This window comes from Scophthalmus maximus, chromosome 5 (assembly GCF_022379125.1).
Source record: "Scophthalmus maximus strain ysfricsl-2021 chromosome 5, ASM2237912v1, whole genome shotgun sequence".
NCBI classification, from domain to species: domain Eukaryota; kingdom Metazoa; phylum Chordata; class Actinopteri; order Pleuronectiformes; family Scophthalmidae; genus Scophthalmus; species Scophthalmus maximus.
The window spans coordinates 1517680-1537671 of NC_061519.1; the positions used below are offsets into that span (position 1 = coordinate 1517680).

A 19992-nucleotide genomic window follows, 5' to 3' on the forward strand; every position below is an offset into this window, starting at 1 on the left:
CACACACACTGACCCCCCCCCCCCCTACTACAGCTTCGTCATCACCATCACCACCTTCTCTCACCGCCTGTCTGGAGGAGATAGAGGTGTGGATGAAACACAACTTTCTCCAGTTGAGCAGGTCCAAAACCGAGGCAATCATAGTTGGCACCCCACACCAGATCCAGTATTCCTCCATAACCAGCATCACATTCTCTGGTCATGACATTCCCCTCTGCAAGATCTCCTTTCACCACCTCAGAAATATGGCCAAACTCTGGTCTACGCACCATAACCGATAATGACAAGCTGGTTCACGCCTTCGTGTCGTCCAGGTTAGATTACTGTAATGCACTTTTCATCTGGATCCCTAGCAAGCGTCTTCAAGACTGCAACACATCCAGAACAGCGCTACAAGGATCCCGATGGGAGTGCAAAAGTACGAACACATCACACCTTTCCTCCATTCATTTCACTGGCTTCCTGTCTCTGCTAGGATCGATTACAAGGTCTCCGTCCTCACACACCAGTGCATCTACGGCAATGATTAAAGGAATATAAAAGAAAAAACTGAATATCTTCATTCTGCACTGCTCGTCAGTGATCATATCCCCATGTCACTGGGGGTCAACACTGAGAAGAACAATATAAATATTTTTTGTAGATTTTCATAGTGCTCTACAGAGAGGTACTTCATACAATCATAACTGCAGAAAGATCAACTCATTTGACTTAAACCAGGTTGTGAAGGGAGAACAGAACCAACGAGAAGGATTCAATATTATTGTTATCATCATTATTAAATCAGATCTTTCCATCGTCTACAGACGACAATCTGTTAAACGTCACTGGGTCAGTTCAGTTTTTTCTTTCCTTCAGATTTACATGTACTGTGTGCATCACAAAGAACAGACTCAACTAGTGGAATGCAAAAAAACTGCACTCAGTAGTCTCAAAAGACAATTACAACATGTCTTGTACAGATAACGGTTGCCGGAGATTAAACAAGAGCAAAGCAAGGAGCTGACTCTCTCTGTCACTGGCTCTAAGTTCATATCAGACTAGAGTTCATTCAGCTGGACAGGGACTCTGGAATAAATTCTATTTGGATCTTAAGTATTGTTCTATAAATACTTTTTTCTGAAAAAGTTAATTTTAATTAATCACATCTATTCTTTTCAGTTGCATCTTTGGTATTAGCCCGACATAAAGTTTGTGGGTTTGAATAAACATACAGTTTGGTAATGACATTTTATTATGTCCTCTTTTTTAGTGACTGCATCCCAACAGTTTGCTATCTAGGTTATCCATTAATTTGAAGCTGAGCATACTCCCATTGTAAAATCTGTATCCCTGAAGCTGAATCTGACTGGACGCTAAAGGACGGCCCCCTGAGGGGAGTCAGACAGGGCGAGAGGAGAGCACTGGGCATCACTTAGACGGAACCCCCTCAAGAGCTGTTTATTCTGACACACACTGAGCTGAGATCAGGAGGGGGACCCTGGACTAATTGAAAAATACATCACCTTATTTAAGTGAAGTTTAGAATTACGAAGCCTGAATGCTTGTAACAGAGCCGGGGTTGTACTGAGCCTCTCGACCAGCTGAGGATGGACATTGTGAAAGACTCTGGGGCAGAGGAGAGACCCAAATGGGACAACAAGGTGCAGTACCTGTTGACATGTATTGGCTTTGCAGTCGGAATCGGAAATGTTTGGCGTTTTCCCTACCTGTGCCAAATTTACGGAGGAGGTGAGATACTACCTTCAAATTCCCTAATTCACACTGCACCACAGTTCAATTATGTTTGACATGAGAGATTTGGCGTATTTTATCAGCTGTGTTGCTGTAACCAAGTCATGGGGTGTTGAATGTTCGTCTAGGTGGAACTGTCACCGGACGGAACATTCTTCGTCAGTTCAAAAATGTAACCAGGCCAGTCATTGTCACTGTGTAAAGAAAACGGCGAGCCTTATCTTTGTTTGATTGATCACAGGGAGCATCAGGGAACATTTTCACTCGACGGCCTGAGTTCCAGTATTTACTTCCTCATAGCTCTCAGTGTGATATGTTAAGCCCCAAACCCACAGAATCGTAAAAGGACCATGGGTCAGGGTAAAGTTGAGTAAACAGTCATTCCTTAAAATGTGCACAGGTCTGTCAAATTCACAGGTCGAGATGCTGAGACTCCCGCAGAGAGTATTTCAAAATCAGCCGAGACCCTCTTTGACGTCCTCTCAGTGATCAATTAGTCTCCTTTATTTCTTTGATGACTATTGCCTCAGATTATTTGAGTAGTGGGGATTTCATATCTTAGTATTTTATACATTTTAATCGCCTTACTCGGGCCCACTCATGCTTTAAGCAACTTGGAAAACAGAAAAATTGCGTGACGATGATTAAAAACCAATTTAAATGTATTTTTAATGAATTTCTCACAAAATTCATTAAAATGATTGGATCATAAATTCATAAATATATACTTTTTAAAGTGTCTAAGTAATTGATTTTGATAAACACTCAGGTTCACTTTGTGTCTTCAGGTGCGTTCCTCATCCCCTACCTGATAGCTTTAGTGTTTGAGGGCCTCCCCCTGCTCTACCTGGAGCTGGCTATCGGACAGAGGCTCCGCAAGGGCAGCATCGGTGTCTGGAACTCCATCTCGCCACTGCTGGGCGGCCTTGGTAAGTGACTTTGGATAAATGAATCAGAACGCTTTTTTTCATATACCACAAGTACATATGTTCAATGGTTGGCTTCATTTTAAAGATACATTTCTTTAATAGAGAATGTCACTGCTATCATACATGTGTGTATATCCATATGGAGTAAAGTGAATGTGTAATGTGTTTCAAGACTCACTAAGGGCTTTTAAACAGTTGATCAAGGGTTTGTGGGCCTGACTCTTCACGATTTGTAATCGCTTTGAACCCCAACTCATTGTATTTACCTCCTGATTATTTGAACTCTGTCCTGTGAGTTGAATGTTGTATGTTTTTTGTATGTCTACACATTCATTATGTGCTGCTTTTGTCTGTATGTCTGTAAACTGTGGCTACCTTCCTGGCCAGGGCTCCCTTGAAAAAGAGATCTTGTAATCTCAATGGGACTCACTTATAAAATAAAGGTAAATTAAAAAAAATTAAAATAATAATAAGTATGGGAGGGAAAATAGTCACATGGCAGCTATCAGCAGGAATGCAGGGACGCCCAGTTGTTGTGAAAATAAGCACAATCTGAGGTTTTAGAAAGGCTTTAGGAAGTTGTGTGAGGTATGAAGAAGTTGCAGTGAATGAATAGATCGGTCGGGTTACAGCAACACAACAAGAAGTAAAGGGTCATTGTGAAATATCCCGAAAGATCCTTTCATAAACCATGTGTCAGAAAGCCTTTCTGCGAGAAATTCTCCCACGTGACGCACTGCCGTGGTCCAGCGGAGTGGAAAAACCCAGTTCGAATGGGAATGCTGGTTATTCACCGTGGGTGCAAATGGCATTGTTGGCATCAAACAACTGGGTGCTCGTCTCGGTCAACGCCCAGGTGTAAATAGTATTGCCTGCAATGGACGCCTGGGTGCAAAAAGCTTCGGCCTAAAATAAAGTAAGCATGTGCCCCATTCATTACACGTTAGAGCACCTGCTCTTTGCAAGTCGCTAGGAGAAACTCAACTCATTTTTACGTGAGCTAAATCACTTTTGGGATTGTAAAGTTGTCCCCCCCGCCCCCCCCGCCTGACAATATGATTTCCTGCACGTAGGCGTTGCCTCTATGGTGGTGTCATTCCTGGTGAGCATTTTCTACAACACCATCCTGGCCTGGGTGCTCTGGTACCTCTTTCACTCCTTCCAAAACCCGCTGCCGTGGAGCCATTGTCCACTCAATGACAACCGCACAGGTAACAAGGGCGCCCACCTGTCTGTCCTCCTAGCTGCTCCAGATAATGTCGCAGACACACAGGTTCAGTGAACACCACCCTGCAAGAGTGCAAATACTCTCTAATAGCAGTTTGATACTGTGAGTCCTAAAGCTATCAGATTAGGTTTACAGAATTAAAAAGGGGACTGTTTAATTATGAGACTCCATTATATTATTATTTATCACATTTTTTTAACTGATGTTTCTATTTTTTCCTGCCGTAACACTGCAAACCTCCCCATAGTAAGGTTTATCTTATCTTATCTTATCCAATTTTATCTTATCTGTGGGGCGTTCAGGTCAGATCTGACAGGAAAACTACTGGATTGTTTTATGGCACAGAGGGATTCTACGCCACAACACAAAAGAAATATAATGTTTTTCTCCCACAGCAAGTTTCACTCAGCGGCAGATAGTGGTGACAGGCACAGAGCAAAAATTGCAAATAGCAAATATTTTTCAGCCATCGTGTGAAGATATCAAAATATGTCTGACGGTGATAAATTGCTTTTAAATGATTCAGTCTCATTTTCCCAAGGCATTTCTCCAATTGTTTTCTGTTCTTGGTTTGTTTCATTTTTTTGTCCTCCTTATTTCATACAGCAGCCTTGGATACCTTGAAAGGCGCTATATAAATCCAAATTATAAATATTATTATTGCATACTTCATACATTTCATTGTAAGGGAACACATGACTGATATGCAAAATAAATGTAAATACAGAACATTAACGTATATGAACTTAGCTCTGCTTACGCGGCTTCATGAATTTTTCAACCAATATCAACACGAAACATTTGAACTAAGAATCTGTGAGGGCTTCTTTTTGGTTACCTGTGCATGCATCCACGTAGGCTATAATGAGGAGTGTGAGAAGAGCACGCCATCAAATTACTTCTGGTACCGCGAGACCCTGAATATCACATCAGACATTGAGACCAGTGGCTCCGTGCAGTGGTGGATGGTCGTCTGTCTGGCCACCGCCTGGGGCTTGGTCTACATCTGTTTCATCAAAGGCATCCAGTCCATGGGCAAGGTCGGTTATCCCGGTTGAAAAATATAAAAACTCCAAATGTCCACTGAATCATACCTGGCAATGTCTTTTTGAATTCCTTAACTAACAGGCTGTGTATGTGACGGCCACCTTCCCTTACCTGGTGCTTACCATTTTCCTGATTCGTGCCCTCACGCTGCCCGGAGCCAGTGATGGACTGTTGTACCTCTTCACTCCCGATGTGAGTCTGGTCCCCTTTGGCTGCTGCAGGTGAATTCAAGTTGCTTCTCCCGTCACATACGCAATGACCCGATGTGTGATCCGTGTGCTCGCTGCAGTGGGAGGTACTGAAGAACCCCCAGGTGTGGCTGGACGCTGCCACCCAGATCTTCTTCTCTCTGTCTGTGGCCTTTGGAGGTCTCATAGCTTTTTCCAGCTACAACGAAGAGAAGTAAGAATATACATCTCCTCAATTACCTCGGCCCAACCCTGGGAGGATTTTGTTGTAATTGACAAAAGTGTACTTTCAATTCTGTTCTGTGTCCATTAGAAACAATTGCGAGAGGGATGCTGTTCTCGTAGGTATAATAAACAGCGCCACATCTCTGTATGCCTCCATATCCATCTTCGCCATCCTGGGATTTAAAGCCACCACCAGCTTTAACAACTGTCTTCAAGCGTGCGTATGCACATCAATGTACATTCAAGGCCTCCTCTTTACTTTCTGATACCAACGGGGAAGATATCTTGTACCTCCTCTGCAGAAACATCATAGCTCTGACCAACCACTTTGAGTTACCCGACCAGAACATAACGGTGGAGAACTACGGGCAATGGTTCGAGTATCTAAATCAGACCTCTCCCGGTGAGGTGGCCAGTTTGCACCTGAGGCACTGTGACCTGAACACATTCCTTGACCAGGTATTGTAATTTTATGTATTTTACATCTTGTGGATTGCATTTTTATGGGTCTGATACTCATTTTTTCTTATCGTCTTCCTCCCTTAAATCTTGGCTGTGGTCCACTCTTGCCTCCCCGTTCTTTCCTGGAGCACAGTTCATCATGTGCCAGTCCACGCATTCCTCATTACTTAACATTTCTCTTTCATCCTCCTCCCACAGAGCGCTTCAGGCACCGGCCTGGCTTTTATTGTGTTCGCAGAAGCGGTGATAGCGATGCCGGGCTCGCAGGTATGGGCCATACTGTTCTTCGTTATGCTCTTGAGCTTGGGCCTCTCCTCCATGTTTGGCAACATAGAGGGAGTGCTCAACCCCATCCACGATCTCAATCTGGTGCCTAAGTGGGTCCCTAATCAACTCGTCACAGGTACAGTATAAGTGCAAAGTTTTCCAAAAGTCATTAGGAATCATTTTGTTGAAATCCTTGTCTGAACCCCCCCCCCCCCCACTCACTCCCTAAGGCATCGTCTGCTTGGTATCCTTCCTGGTGGCTCTCATCTTCACACTGGGTTCAGGGAACTACTGGGTGGAGGTCTTCAACGGCTACGTGGGCTCCGTGCCTCTGCTCATCATTGCATTCTTTGAGTTTGTCGGAGTCATTTATGTCCGTGGAATGAAAACGTAATCGCTCTCCTTCTTACTCCTTTTCAGCATACCTCGGTGTAGTATTCAGATTCATATGCACATTTGATCCCAGCTTTTCTTCGGTCTCCTGTGTGCTCTCGATAGTTTCAGCGAAGACATCGTTTTCATGACTGGGAAGGAGCCGAGCATCTTTTGGAAGGCGTGCTGGATGGTGATCAGTCCTCTAATGCTGATGGCAGTGCTAATTGCCTATGTGATTATCCAGGCACAGCAACACCCCAACTATTTTGCATGGAACCCACTTTATGTAAGCAGACTGAGGGTGTCGACAAATATGTCTAAATATTGTCTTAATATTATACAGTATATATATATATATAAACCACATCTTTCAAGTGACCACATGCATGTGAAAGCAGAGACAGATCTCTACAGAATGATTTAACATCTTTTAGCTTGTTTCGTTTTACAGCCGCAGTAGATTTCAGTGACAAAGCTCTAAACTCACTCCAGGCAAAGAATTGACCAGCAAGCATTGAAGCATTTCGCAGTGAAAGATTTAATTTGTAAAATTGTATTAGGTTGTAACAGTTAGGTGCGGATGTGCACGTAGTGACCTAAATTAGTTCGAAAATGTATTTATGCCAGATGACCTTTGATAACAAGTGTGGTACAGTAATATTTTACCGGAAACAGCTATCAACATGTTTGAATGCTCGGAGCAAAAAAACAAAAGCAAAAACAAAAGAAACCCAAAGTCAGAAGATCGACTTACCAAATCGGGAAGAGGAGAACATGAACTCAGCATTTCGTTTACCTGCAGTTCAGGACCATGATGAGTGCCAACACTTCTCCATGTCTGCTGGACGTGCACATTTGCAACAGTTGCAAAAATGTTTGCCATAACTCACTACGTTAAATAAGATGATAATATCAACGTCACATAAACCTATGGAAGCAGAGGGACATGGCTATCATAGCTTTAGGTTCTGACGGCAGAGAGTGCGGCGTCAATGTTTTCAGCTCACTCTTTGGCAAGAAAGTGAAGTAAGTAAAATTAAGTAAATGGATTTGTTTTGTTTTTTAAAACTTTTTTTTCTGTTTCTTTAGGAATTATTTCCTCAAACTGAAGTGAAGCCATACCCAGACTGGGTGTTTGCCATAATCCTCCTCCTCTGTGTGGTCCCCGTGCTGTCCATCCCTCTTGTGTTTGTCTACAAACTGATCCAACGCAGACTCAGGAGTTCCTCAGCTCGCACCGAGCTGAACCCCTACTGCAACGACGGCTTCGAGGTGGAGACGCGGGAACAGAAGAAACGGCGAGCTTAGCAAAGGTTTCAAGTAACATGGCTACTGCGTTCCTGAACAGAACCCCCGCCCCCCATGGTCTTCACCACTTTTTTGGATCTTTCCTCTCAAATCACCGGAGAGCTGACATACAATCAGTCACTTTCAACTTTCCAATTATTTTTCTGATATTTACATTCCGCAGGATTTATGAGGTCCTGACTTGACATAATGACAACTCACATTTGTTAACTCAAAAACAAAACTGGATTTTATTTAACAGTCAAATTCTTCACTTTGTACATTGTTTGTCTCATGTGCAGGATGTAAAGAAGTGTAACACATCCTCCTGAAACACACAATTTTCTGATTCCACTTTTATAAAAACTTACGCCACTAATCGTTGCTGCATGAGATCGAGGGATTTATAAAAGATTAGTGTAAACAACTGGCACTACATCATCTTGCACGAAAATTATTTTACCACTCACTGTCATGGCTGTCAATATTTCCGGGGCTGACTTACCTATCAATTATTGGCAAAGTAACGTCAGATGCTCTTTGTGGAAAACTACCACAAAGTGCAAAATCAAAGTCCACAGAGAGCTCAGAGCCGAGACGAGGTCTGGCACAGAAGCATGAGAGGGGGGTGAGTGTGTTTATGACTTAAGTTTCACATGTTAGTGTTTTTTATAAGACGAGTAACGACGAACTGTTCTTCCCTCTCTGCAGCCAGCTTTCCTGACACTGTAGAACAGATACCTAACAATCATTTAGGCACACAGTTCAGAAAATTGACTGATTTCAACACACTGCTCACTCAAGTCTCTTGAAACCTCAAAATGACATCAAATAAATAAATAAATAAAAATCATGAATTTTGAGAAAAATAGACAAAACTCACTACATAAAAATGTCATGGAATCTGGTACATAATATACATTCATACCCTTTCAGCTGCTGAGGGTTTCTTGGTTGTTGGAAGCTGTGTAACTGGGGCTAGTAGTCTACATCTGGATGGCCAAAAAATCAACTGGGGTCCTGGGGTTGGTGGCCTGTCTGACCCTGGCCAACCTCAGATCCCCCAGACACCGCTCAAGACTGCGCTTCCCTGTCAAAAGATAACAGCAGAAGACAGGAATGTGCTTTTTTTCCCCCTTTTTTTTCTCTCTTAAATGGTGAACTGTAACTTGTTAAATCAAAAGGTGGCAATAAACTGACTTCTTGTAAGATCACATATCTAGGTTTGTTGGGTTTGGTGCATCTTTCACAAAGTCCACATTCAAAGGGATTGGCCTTCCGTCCTTTCCCAAGGAGACTGAGGGGGGTGATTTTCCTGCAGGTGCAAAACCTGCATAGATTTTATGCAGATTTTCTGAGGTGGTAATCTATTTTTTGTTTGATCCTGAAAACCCCTGGCTAAAAACCCCTGGCTTTTTAGCCCCTGGCTAAAAACCCCTGGCTAGATTTTCTGAGGTGGTAATCTATTTTTTGTTTGATCCTGAAAACCCCTGGCTAAAAACTTAATGAGACAGTATTATTTTTTGTTTGGGGGCATTTTAGCCTTTAAAGATAGGACAGACAAGTGTGAAAGGGGAAGAGAGTGGGGAGGAAGTGCAGCCAACGCAACGAGAGAAACTGTACTTTTTTCATACACGACTGCAACAGCAGCGATAACTTAAAGGGGCAGTAAGCAATTTTAATCCAATTCACTTTTTGTAAAAGTCAGCAGTCCTCACGGTCCGCTAGCTGTCGCCTCTGTGTGCGCAGGAAAAAAGTTTTTCCGGCTCAGCCCTGGCTGAAAAGTGTTGCGGACCGCACCTCACAACACTGTGTGCAGTTTGTAAACATCACTCCCCGACACCTTAAGAGACTTGCTAGCGACAGACTCAAGGGTTTTGGCCTTGTGGTTAGCGCGACCACTACGGTCAAAAAATCAACATCGAACAATCTTTAATAGTAAATATCTCCAAACACAGCGACAGAATCAGTCAGGACCTAATGGCTGTTCCTTCTCTTTCTAGTCAGTGCAGCCATGACATAAGTCTAACCTCAGGTGACTTTAACACCCTTCACCTCTAGAAACTGAAGCCACTAGAGTCTTCAATGATGCTGCATGGTGCTTCATATTTGTTCTTTAACTACAATGCCCTTCTTTGACCTTTGACCATTTAGAAATATATATATATATATATAATTTTTTTTCATGTGAGGGCTTTTCCCAAATCTATATTCAGTTTACAGCCAAATATTAAAACGGAATATATTTGGGTTTCAGACAATTTTCCAGACAAAAAAACAAGACATCTCAAGAGTTTATCAGTCTCCAAATGATTAAAGGAAACAAATATAACAGATTAATTAATGATGAAATAATAATTAGCTGCCCCATAATTCACTTTAAATAGATTTTTTTTTAAATATCTTATGTATTTGTTTCCCCCTTTTTTGTTTTGCTTAGTTTTTAAAGTAGATTTGTCTAGCATCCATTTTTCTCTGTGTAGGTTTCCTTTTTTAGTACAAAATATATATATTTACTTTACTATCATAATGTAACTATATATAACACACATAAGACACAATGTTAACCATAATTAGAAGAATGTGTCACAACAATAGTGTTAGTTTCTGTGATACTGTTCCTGAATGAGTGTGTATACATTTATACATATGCGTGTACATACGTTTGTGCAGGTGTGGCAGCAGGTCCTTGTACAGAGGGCGGTGTTGTGACAGCACCAGCACGAAGGACAGACAGAAAATAAGCTCCACCGCTTCATACTGCACAATGCCTGTCTGAGCCTCACTGCCTAAAATCAATCCTGGAGAAAACAGAAGAGGGGAAGAAAGATGTGAAAATAAGTTTTGAACTGTTCGTACTACTTTATCCAGATGCAACAATATGAGGCGGGGAATGTTGCCTTTGTTGCTGTGCCTGATGAGATGATTGGCGTACTGGGCCATGTCCCATATCATCTGCAGGAAGTAGACCGGGTTCTTAGCAACCATCTGGCCAAAGGGCAAACTCCGGGCACACACATGGAACCTTATGAGAAAGACATAACCAAGTGAGAGATGGACCCTGCCCATTCACAAGTTGACAGTGGCATCTGTGCACATTATCTGACAATGAGGTGCGTCGCCACCTTCACCTGCAAGCGTGAAGCAGCACCAGCTTGTAGATGTTCTTGTAGACCGCCTCCAGAGAGTTGGTCTGAGGAGGACAAGAGTGCGGGTACAGAAATTACATCAAACGTGGAACTTCATTCACCATCCAGTCATACAGTATTTTCTGTTCTCTAGCCTGTTCACCAGGTTTTTTCCAGTCATAACATTTGTTTTCTGATGTTTACTAGAACTTTCATTTGTCCGTTTTGTGTTGAAGTTATCATGCAAATGTTTATAACCGTTATTTACCACTTTGTGGCTGTTTGATGGTAACTTTCTTTGCCTGATCGCATCAATAAAGGCTTCTAAGAGGAAGTGCAAGGTTTATGTTTATACCTCCTTAGAAAAGAAACGGCTAAAGTATGTTTGTTTCGCAGCTGCTAGCATGGATTTTGACATAACAGGGTCAAGCGCCGGTCTGCGCACTCAACTCAAACATTATTCAGTTCACGCACACATTTCCCCTTATACACTGCACAAAAGAATGTAGGGAACACTTAATTGGCAAAAGCAAGACAACCCCCAATAAGGGAATGGTTTTGCATGAGATGACCGGGAGTGAACAGGAGGAGCACTGCGAGAGACCACAAAATAACCTCCAGCAGGCCACTGGTGTGCATGTTTCTGACCAAAATGTCAGAAACAGACTCCATGAGAGTGGCATCAGAGCCCAACGTCCTCTAGTGGGACCTGTGCTCACAGCCCAGGACAGTTACTCGATTGGCCTTCGCGAGGGAACACCAGAATTGGAAGGTCGGCCATTGGCTTTTTGTTCTCCTCACTGATGAGAGCAGGTTCACACTGGCAGGTGTGTGACAGGCGTGAAAGAGTCTGGAGTCGCCTTAGTGAAAATTATGCTGCCTGTTACATCATCCAGCATGATTGGTTTGGCGGTGGGTCAGTGATGGTCTGGTGAGGCATATCCTTGCAGGGTCGCACAGACCTCCATCTCAGAGCCAACGGTACCCTGACTGCTGTTAGGTACCGGGATGAAATCCTCAGAGCGGTTGTTAGACCTTACACTGGTGCAGTGGCCCTGGGTACCTCCTGGTGCAGGACAATGACCGGACTCATGTGGTACTCCTAAATCCAATTGAGCACCTTATGTGATGTATCGGTGCATCCGATGCCGCCACAGACTGTCCAGTAGCTCACTGATGCCTGATCTAGGTCTGGGAGAAGATTGCCCAGGAAATCATCCGCCAAATCATCAGGAGCCCAGAAGTTGTCGGAAAGCCATACATAAAATTCATGCGAGTTAAATCAGTTGAATCATTTAAATTCTTTAATTAGATTTTCGCTGTGATTTTGAATCCAGCCCTCAATGGGTTGATGATTTTGGTTTCCATTGACTGTTTAAATGCTAACATCAGCATGTTAATGACCTAGCAGTTGCAATGCTAACATGTTGGTGTCATCATTCACCATTAGCATGTTAGCAAGACAACATTTGAAATTAGCTCTGCACGCAAAGTACAACTAAGAAGACTGAAGTTAATGTCATTGGTTTAGCAGGTATTTGGTCATAAACTAAAGTATTGGATAATTTAAACATTTGACCTGAAGATGGCAGTAGTCAGAGTAGTAATCAGAGAATGACAGAATGCTAAGCACTATGTCTGGCAAAAAAACAGGCTCCTCTAATCAAGGAAAAAGTGTTGAATACTGTATCTGAATGTTTTCATCATGTTTGTTTGTCATGTTTTCACTTTCTCATTATAAGTTAAGAGTGAAGAAAGTGAAGGGATCTGTGTACTTTTGTAAAGCCACTGTTTGGTAGTGAGCGTTCGTTATGAGAGATTATTTGCCTGACCTTCAGGTCCAAGAACAGGGCGTGGCATTTGAGTCTGAGGATGGCCATCAGTTTCCTCTTCATCTGCTTTCCCGCTGAGTGGAAGGAGCCCAAAGTGAGGCTGTAGCGCAGAGACAGGCCTGCATAGCTATAAGAGACAGAAAGTAACAAGTTAACAAAGGAGGAAAAGTAAACGGCTTAAAACCTTCAAGCAGCTTTATCATGGAAGAATATTGCAAGTGGTGATTAGAATCATAATATTTACTGTTTTACGTAAGAATATAAATGGTCCATGTTAGGAGTAACTCTACATACTGTGCAATTTTGGGCTGTCCTAGACGAAGGATGACCAACATGAATCTGGCGTTATCTTGGCTCCAAAAATGTGGTCCTAGGTTGCTCTGTGCACCTAACTCACTTCTATCTTCTAACTTCTCTTCATACAGTCTACATACATCAAACTTGATGTCATGTTCAAGTTTATTGGATCAATGAAGCATGATGTGTGGCGGGAAATAAACCTGCAGACGTCTCCTGAAATGTCACTGTGTGTGGGCAACATGAGAATGTTTATGAGACGATACAAAGTGCAGGGGTTACTGATGCAGCTTACAAGAAACCATAAAGTGACAAAGCCCAATAACTTCTCATACAAGACGCAAATTGTAGGCAATAACTCAGCAGTATGAATTCAACTGACGAGATGTTTCACCTGGAATAGTCTTTGTAGACGTCAAGCGAGTGTGTGTCCAGCAGCAGTCCACACCAGGGGAAGAGGCAGTGAGGGGGCAGCACGCGGATGTCTGGACAGGAGTCCGCGCTTCCTGACACCTGAAAGTTGAGCACCACCTTCTGAGGGTTGACCACGAGACCATACTCTGGTACACCAGCCAGCAAAATCCTACACACAAAGTGCAAGTGCCATTAATTAACCACATGAAAACAAATACAAATTAAAAAATCTGTATCCTGCTGTGTTAAATCTGATGTAGTTGAATTGTCTCATTATGTCTTTTATTTTGTATGACTATTTAGTTTGATGCATTTTGTATGTTCTAATCAATTTAGTTAAATTCTGAAACTAGATTTGATGAATTGTTGATTTGAATTTTGCTGGCTTTTATGAAGCACTTTGTGACTTGGGTTTTGAAATTAGCTCTGCAAAAAAAGACTATTATAAATATCATTGATTGAAATCATATAGATTTTGAGAGTAAAGTTACGTTACTGGCTATATAACTTTCTGAAAAAGAAAAGAGGAACAGGAAAGTAAAAGAGCGTGAGAAAAGAATAACCACACTAAAACTTAAATTTGTATATACAGTATTTGAGTTGATTCTGTAGGAGCTACTACTATACAGTCTATAGACTGCTTCATCTCAACTACGTTTAATAATATAAGGTTTTCTAAATATATTGAAAAATTGCATGAGGACAGATGAGGCAGCAGAGTTAAAAACAAAAACAGAAAAAAATGATGGTTGAGAACCACTGTATCACATGAACATTAATGTGTTTGACAAAGTAGGTGTGTGTCATACTCAAGGAACGTTTGTGCTTCATGTAAGTGTGGGGTGATCAGAAGGAAGTCATCCACCAGCCTCATCAGACACCTACAGGACACACAGAGAAGGAGAAATAAAGAAAGACTGCTCTCTGCTGCTGCAAATGTGTTTCTGCAACTATGGAGGACGATGTTAACTGAAACACAGAAAGGGTCTGGTCTACCCTTTGTTTCCTGTAATATCTTTGAACAGGACATTCTCCATGTGACCGTAGCACAGACAGCAGAGCAGACTGGACACAACCGATCCCTGAGGAATTCCTCTGCACTGACGGTATTTTCTGCAGAACACAGAGCAAAAATATATTAAGGAAAAGTCAGTTATGACATTCTACTCATGTCATATTATTGTGCTGACTAAAAATAACTAATAAAAGAAAAAAAATAATGCTCACTTCTTCCCAAACTGAACAACACTGCCAGTTAGCATTTGGGAGAATAACTGTGACGCTTCTCTGCCGTGAAGATCTGAGCAGAAATGCTGGAAGAAAGAAAAGTGATTAAATGCTTAAAGGTTAAAAAGAAAAAAGAAAAAAAAAAGGGTAACAAACATCCTTAATGAAAAGAGACACTTCTCCTAATCTCACCTGCTCTACCAGTATGGCGTGATGAACTTTTCCTCTTTTCTGCAGTGACATCACGAACCCTTTCATGTTGGTGGATCCTATGTTGTCCTCCAAGAAATCTGCCTATAACAAATGAGAATCTCTAAATGAGGGGTATATACAAACGGTATATACATGAGCATGTGTGCAGGTATGCGCATACCTGTCTAACAAAGGCCTTTTTCAGGCCTTCGTGAGAATCAGCCCAGATTTTGGCGTAGCGGCGGATGGTAAAGAGTTCATCCTGGACAGGTGACAGGGCCTGGCGAACCACCTCAATGAGTTTGTCATGAGGCAGACTCTCGTAGGCTCCACTCACATCCACCTTAGACACAGTGAAATTACAGAAAGGCCAAATGAAGGTGGGAAAAAAATAATTTTATAGTGTGCTGCAAATACAATTAAGTGAATTAAAGCAACATCATGCAACTTTAGTACCTTAAAATAACAGCTCCAAAATTATTTTGGTGGTGGTGATTGCATTGACTTGTAAATCGGGAGAATTGGCATATTAGTTTCCTGTACATGAGATGTTAGCTACAAGGAGTACAATGCTTTCAAGACCCTAAACCACTCTGATCCAAACAGAATTGAATGGACGTCCTCCTGCTGCTGCTGCTGCTGCTGGTGTTGCCACTGCTCAGCTAAGGTTAAACAAGCTGTGTCTCGAAATGGGCACTTAAATTTGAACTAGTATAATCACTGGCATAGTGCTTTAATTTTGACAAGGCGGTGTTGTCTCAAAACAAAAATGACGATAACAATATCGTAACCCCGAATTATCTGCTGGCTGCCCTTCTCTTAAGTATACTTGACTTAAAGATCATTCTTGTGTGTGCACCCTGATTCAGGCAACCGGGAAATTACACTGTCATCAGCGCCAACGATGTTTCCTCCTTTTCAGCCACCATTTTCACATGTTTGCCATGTAGCAAAGATGGCATCTGAGGGTGACAAGTTTCTATCATTTTACACTCAACTTTTTTGATTGCACCATGCAGGTACTTTGTGCAATGTATGTCACTTTACTTATCAGTGTTAAAGCACCTGCACACTCAAAATAGCAAGTGTGAGTATTGACACACGAAAACTGAGACACAGCGATGGTCTTGTTTTTAACCTTAACGAAGTAGAGAGGTTGTGGTTTGTCCTTCTGCGCCACGGCCAAAGAGCGCAAAACCTTGTGGATATCCGTCATCCCCCACACTGTGGAGCCCAGGAGAGATGGAGTGCAGCGCACACAGGCCCGCAGCATGTCCAGCAAATCCCGCACACGCCCTCTGTAAATCTGCAACGAAAAAATTTAAATGTCCCAAAAACCCTGCACAAGCTTATAACAAGTGATAAGATGAAAATCATTGACATATCAACAAGAACTCAAGTATCCCGTCAGTGTAAAAACATACCCTTGTTTTGGCATCTGCTCCTATGACTCGTGTGATAGGCCTCATGCCATCAGTCTTTGGAATGAAGCGAATGCGGGAGATGACCGTGGCTTTGGGGAGGGATGCCACCTGTGCCGGAGTCAACTCCTCCATCTGACCCTTGGAAAGGTGACCTCTAAATCACAAAAGTGGTTTGTGAGCTTGAGCCCTATGACTATATAAATATGAGCCATTGCAGATGTGTGTATGAGTGTGTACCTGAAGGCTAGCTCCTGCAGTTTGGCCCAGACTTCCTGTCTGTAGAACCTGAGGTCATTCTTCTGGCCCACGCTCTCAGTGACATAGAAGCAGGCTCGGACGAGGCTAACAACATAGCCATCCAGAACCCAAGCCAGGAACTGACCCAGGATCTGTGTCCGATATGACAGCTCACTAGGCGGGAACCTGCCTGCAGATGAGAGTGGTCACGTCATCTAATAAATATATGTTGCAGCAGGAAAACAAACCATTTGCTACCAGTGATTATCTTACCCGTCTTACTGATCTTCAGCCAACTACAGTCATTCACCTTCATCTTCCACATGAGTTCAGCCAGGGAGAGCCTCTCAAACTTGCTGCTGCGCAGGAAGCCCCTGACCCTTGCAAGGAAAGTAAGGCGGTTGTGGTCGGAGCCCCACAGCTCAGGTGGGATCACAGCCGAGAGGCACTCCCTGACAAACAGGTAGACCCGGTGAGGTCCACAGTGTTGACGCAAGTGGGATATCAGTTCTCCTTGTTCTGCATCTCTCTCCTCCACCAGTGGACAGATCCTCTGTAGAATTCTGCAGTACGGACATCTTCTGTGTTGGCGCAACAGCTGACTGAACAGAGGGACCATGTTGAAAAAGCGCTGGGGGAGTTTCTTTGGCTTTCTCTCTTGCCCATTTAGATAAGCCAGTCCCTCAAAGAAGACTATTCTTACTAAATCTTGCCCTTGTAGCCTTCTGGATCCAACAGCGCTCTTCTTTTTCCTGTTGAGAAGAAAGCTTCGCATTCCCCTTCCCCCGTACAGGACTCCCAGCGTGCGGATGAAGCATTGCGAAGGCGGTAAAGGGGGGAAAACCCCTGATCTCCAACTGGGTCCTCCCTCCAAGGGAATTATTGATGCTTGCATTTCAGCAGGCTGTTTAGAAGTGGCACTGCCATTTTCCAAAGGCTTCATGGATAGTGTTTGTTCCACAGACGTGGGCTGCCCTTCCTCCTCTATGACAGAGAAAGAGCTCCCTTGGTTGGGTTCTTGCTGTCCTACGCGTCTTCTCTTTCCTGAACTCATCATGACCTCCACCTCATCCTTCTGATCAGTTTCTCTCTTTCTTTTCCACCTACTCACTCTCACAATCTTTATGTTGCTCCGCTTGCAGCCTGTAGGATTCTCAACTCTGTGTCTCCGTTTCAGGGTCACTGACCCTTGACACCTTCCAAACTTCCTGCAACGAGGCTGGAGATAAAATCCAGCAGAGGGAGTCGCCATGGACACCCTGTCATACACAGGAATGCCGCTCACCTGGAAAACACATGAAGGAGGGACCGCCACGAACACAGAGCAGCTCTCCAACAAGTACCGCGTGATATCCGTGCCGAGACGTACTGTGACTTTCTTCCACAAGTCGCTGCCATGGATGTAAGCAGCACTTTGAGTTATATCTCCTTGGAATTTGAAATGGTCTGCATCCCGCTCCTCCTGAGCCAAGGACAGAAAGTTGTACCCGTGTGCCAGGACGTTTCTTTTTCTTTTTCTTTTCAAACTGTTAAGGACAAAGGCCAGCAGTTCAGGCAGAGTGCAGATCTGTGGAAACAAATTTAGGAAAAATTAAGTCACATTAACATAAGAAATACATTAATTTAACATTTGCGTCTTGGCATAGTACTTTCCTTTTTGCATTAAGGAAACTTCAAATTCAGTCTCCTACAAACCACACAGCTTAGTGGTTTGTGCATCCATGGTGTCATGAGTCAACACTTTACATTTGCAGTTAAATTTTGACCGAGTTACATTGAACATGACATGACACAGCTCCTGACTAATTTTGCACTATTATAATTCTTATTCATTACGTATTTTTTACATTTTAGAATCCACTGGAAACTCAATTGATAAATTGTGTGTAACTTACAGTAAACCACTTTTAATGACAGTTTATTGTTGAACTCAAATCTACATATCCTACCTCAGCTTTTTAAATCCTAACTCTTTGTAAAACTGAGGGATGACACTGTCTACTCCAATGTGTTACCATGATGACTTCACAACCATGGCGACAATTAACACAGCAGCTAGCATTAGCAACACTTTTCCAGGGTTACCTTACCTGGCTGCGGCTTGGCACTTGCTGTAGCTCCTTGTCAACGCAGACGTAAACACCCCGGACGAATGACTTGAAGCGATTTGTGTCTGACGGTTCCAGCAGCATCGCCCTCTGTCCCTCTCTGTACACGATGCCGTCCGCAAACTCCTCCAGTGTCTGTATGTGCCGATAAAGTGACCGGAGGATGTCGAGCACCGCGGACCATTCGGTCGTCGACATACTGACAGTGTGAACCCGCCGGACTTACCACTCAGGACATGTGACGGTGAAATGGGTGAAACGCGTAGTAATGAAGTTGACGGCCAGTCATATTTGTCGTTTCAAGGGCCCGCGTCATCCTCGACCAATGAGAGAGCAGGTTTGAAGCAGCTGTCCAATCAGAAAGCATCATACTGCAGCGTCATCACTGTTGACCAATGGCGAACAAGAAACGGCATGTTGTCCTTTTTCACGAATAGGTGTGGGAGTTCGAAGTGGAAAAAAGTTATTACACACAACTGCAAAAAAAAGTTTTGTACGGTAATATAAATACAACTAAACTGAAAATTGATATGTTTAGTTTGTAAAGTACTAGATAGAGTTTCATAAAAGGCACTGCAATGGCGTCATCCGCATGATATGCTTCTGCATAGTTTGAGTATTAAAATAATCTGAAGCTTTCCCTACATTTTTACTGAAAGTAAACATTAACGATTTTATTTTAGAACTAAACATTTCAGTAAAATAGTGGTATTACAATAAGGCAGTTTTATGTAAAATAAAAGTTTACAGATTATAGGATATATATATATTAATATACTTAATAATATAAATATGACAGCATCCAAAAAAAATTGACAAAGTCACCATACAAAATGACAGGAAGCTCAACACCCTCCCCTCCCTCCCTCCCCTCCCCTCAACCCCCAAGAACTCTGGACTCTTTATTGTTTATATTACTTATCTTATTATTATTATTATTAATATTATTATTATTGTACTATTGCACCGTGGGTCTGAGATGAAAGGTTTTTCAATTCCTCTGTATGTCTGGAACAATATTGCAGGAATTGACAATAAACTTGACTTGACTTACCAAAAACAAACAGTGATTAAAGATTCAAGACAAATACACTAGAATGTGTGTATTGATGTAGTATATAGGTTAATTTACATTTTTAATCAACTGTGGGTTTGTTTATATAAATGAACACTTATGAATGCGATATTTGGCGTCTGTCAAGACCAAAACCTCCCGTCACAAAGACAGTTTCTCCCCTTCTGCCGTCAGCCTCATCAACAAGGCCCGGGACCCCCACTGACACCTCCCTTCTTCCCCATGGACATTACACGTTATATTAACGTAACCACCACAATCACATTTGGCCATCTGTGACCGATATTTATTGTAAATTGATTGTAGTATATGTTGA

At 42.6% G+C, this 19992-nt stretch overlaps 2 protein-coding genes across 4 annotated transcripts; one reads left to right on the forward strand and one right to left on the reverse strand.

Annotated features, from left to right (window-relative positions):
• The first annotated feature begins 1378 nt into the window (after positions 1-1378).
• LOC118311194 (inactive sodium-dependent neutral amino acid transporter B(0)AT3-like) lies at positions 1379-8958 on the forward strand. Of its 2 annotated transcripts, none has more exons than XM_047332134.1 (12): positions 1379-1643; positions 2523-2663; positions 3737-3874; positions 4750-4931; positions 5020-5130; positions 5228-5340; positions 5440-5568; positions 5654-5810; positions 6012-6216; positions 6311-6470; positions 6579-6741; positions 7545-8958. In XM_047332134.1, the coding sequence occupies exons 1-12, from the start codon at positions 1631-1633 to the stop codon at positions 7761-7763; spliced, it is 1731 nt and encodes a 576-aa protein (XP_047188090.1). In that variant the 5' UTR covers positions 1379-1630; the 3' UTR covers positions 7764-8958. The 2 variants fall into 2 exon arrangements, with proteins under 2 accessions (XP_047188090.1, XP_035490708.2); XM_035634815.2 differs by having other exon boundaries at positions 1380-1731.
• On the reverse strand, positions 8694-18911 carry tert (telomerase reverse transcriptase). Of its 2 annotated transcripts, XM_047332133.1 has the most exons (16): positions 18584-18910; positions 16767-18060; positions 16494-16683; positions 16257-16410; positions 15971-16138; positions 15014-15175; positions 14833-14934; positions 14641-14726; positions 14410-14526; positions 14223-14294; positions 13394-13582; positions 12703-12829; positions 10874-10935; positions 10643-10767; positions 10406-10543; positions 8694-8832 (listed from the first exon to the last, which is right to left on the reverse strand). In XM_047332133.1, the coding sequence occupies exons 1-16, from the start codon at positions 18797-18799 to the stop codon at positions 8729-8731; spliced, it is 3306 nt and encodes a 1101-aa protein (XP_047188089.1). In that variant the 5' UTR covers positions 18800-18910; the 3' UTR covers positions 8694-8728. The 2 variants fall into 2 exon arrangements, with proteins under 2 accessions (XP_047188089.1, XP_047188088.1); XM_047332132.1 differs by having other exon boundaries at positions 10406-10767; positions 18584-18911.
• Between the last annotated feature and the right edge of the window lie 1081 nt (positions 18912-19992).

Bases quoted from the DNA above. Each gene is read 5' to 3' on its own strand.
- LOC118311194 (XM_035634815.2), top strand. From the start codon at position 1,590: ATGGACATTGTGAAAGACTCTGGGGCAGAGGAGAGACCCAAATGGGAC. The intron at 4,932-5,019 runs GTCGGTTATCCC...CTTAACTAACAG, and splicing joins GCATCCAGTCCATGGGCAAG to GCTGTGTATGTGACGGCCAC. The intron at 6,217-6,310 runs GTACAGTATAAG...TCACTCCCTAAG, and splicing joins CCCTAATCAACTCGTCACAG to GCATCGTCTGCTTGGTATCC.
- tert (XM_047332132.1), bottom strand. From the start codon at position 18,799: ATGTCGACGACCGAATGGTCCGCGGTGCTCGACATCCTCCGGTCACTT. The intron at 15,176-15,970 runs GTTAAAAACAAG...ACTGTGTCTAAG, and splicing joins AACCTCTCTACTTCGTTAAG to GTGGATGTGAGTGGAGCCTA. The intron at 14,727-14,832 runs GTGAGATTAGGA...TCTTTCTTCCAG, and splicing joins ACGCCATACTGGTAGAGCAG to CATTTCTGCTCAGATCTTCA.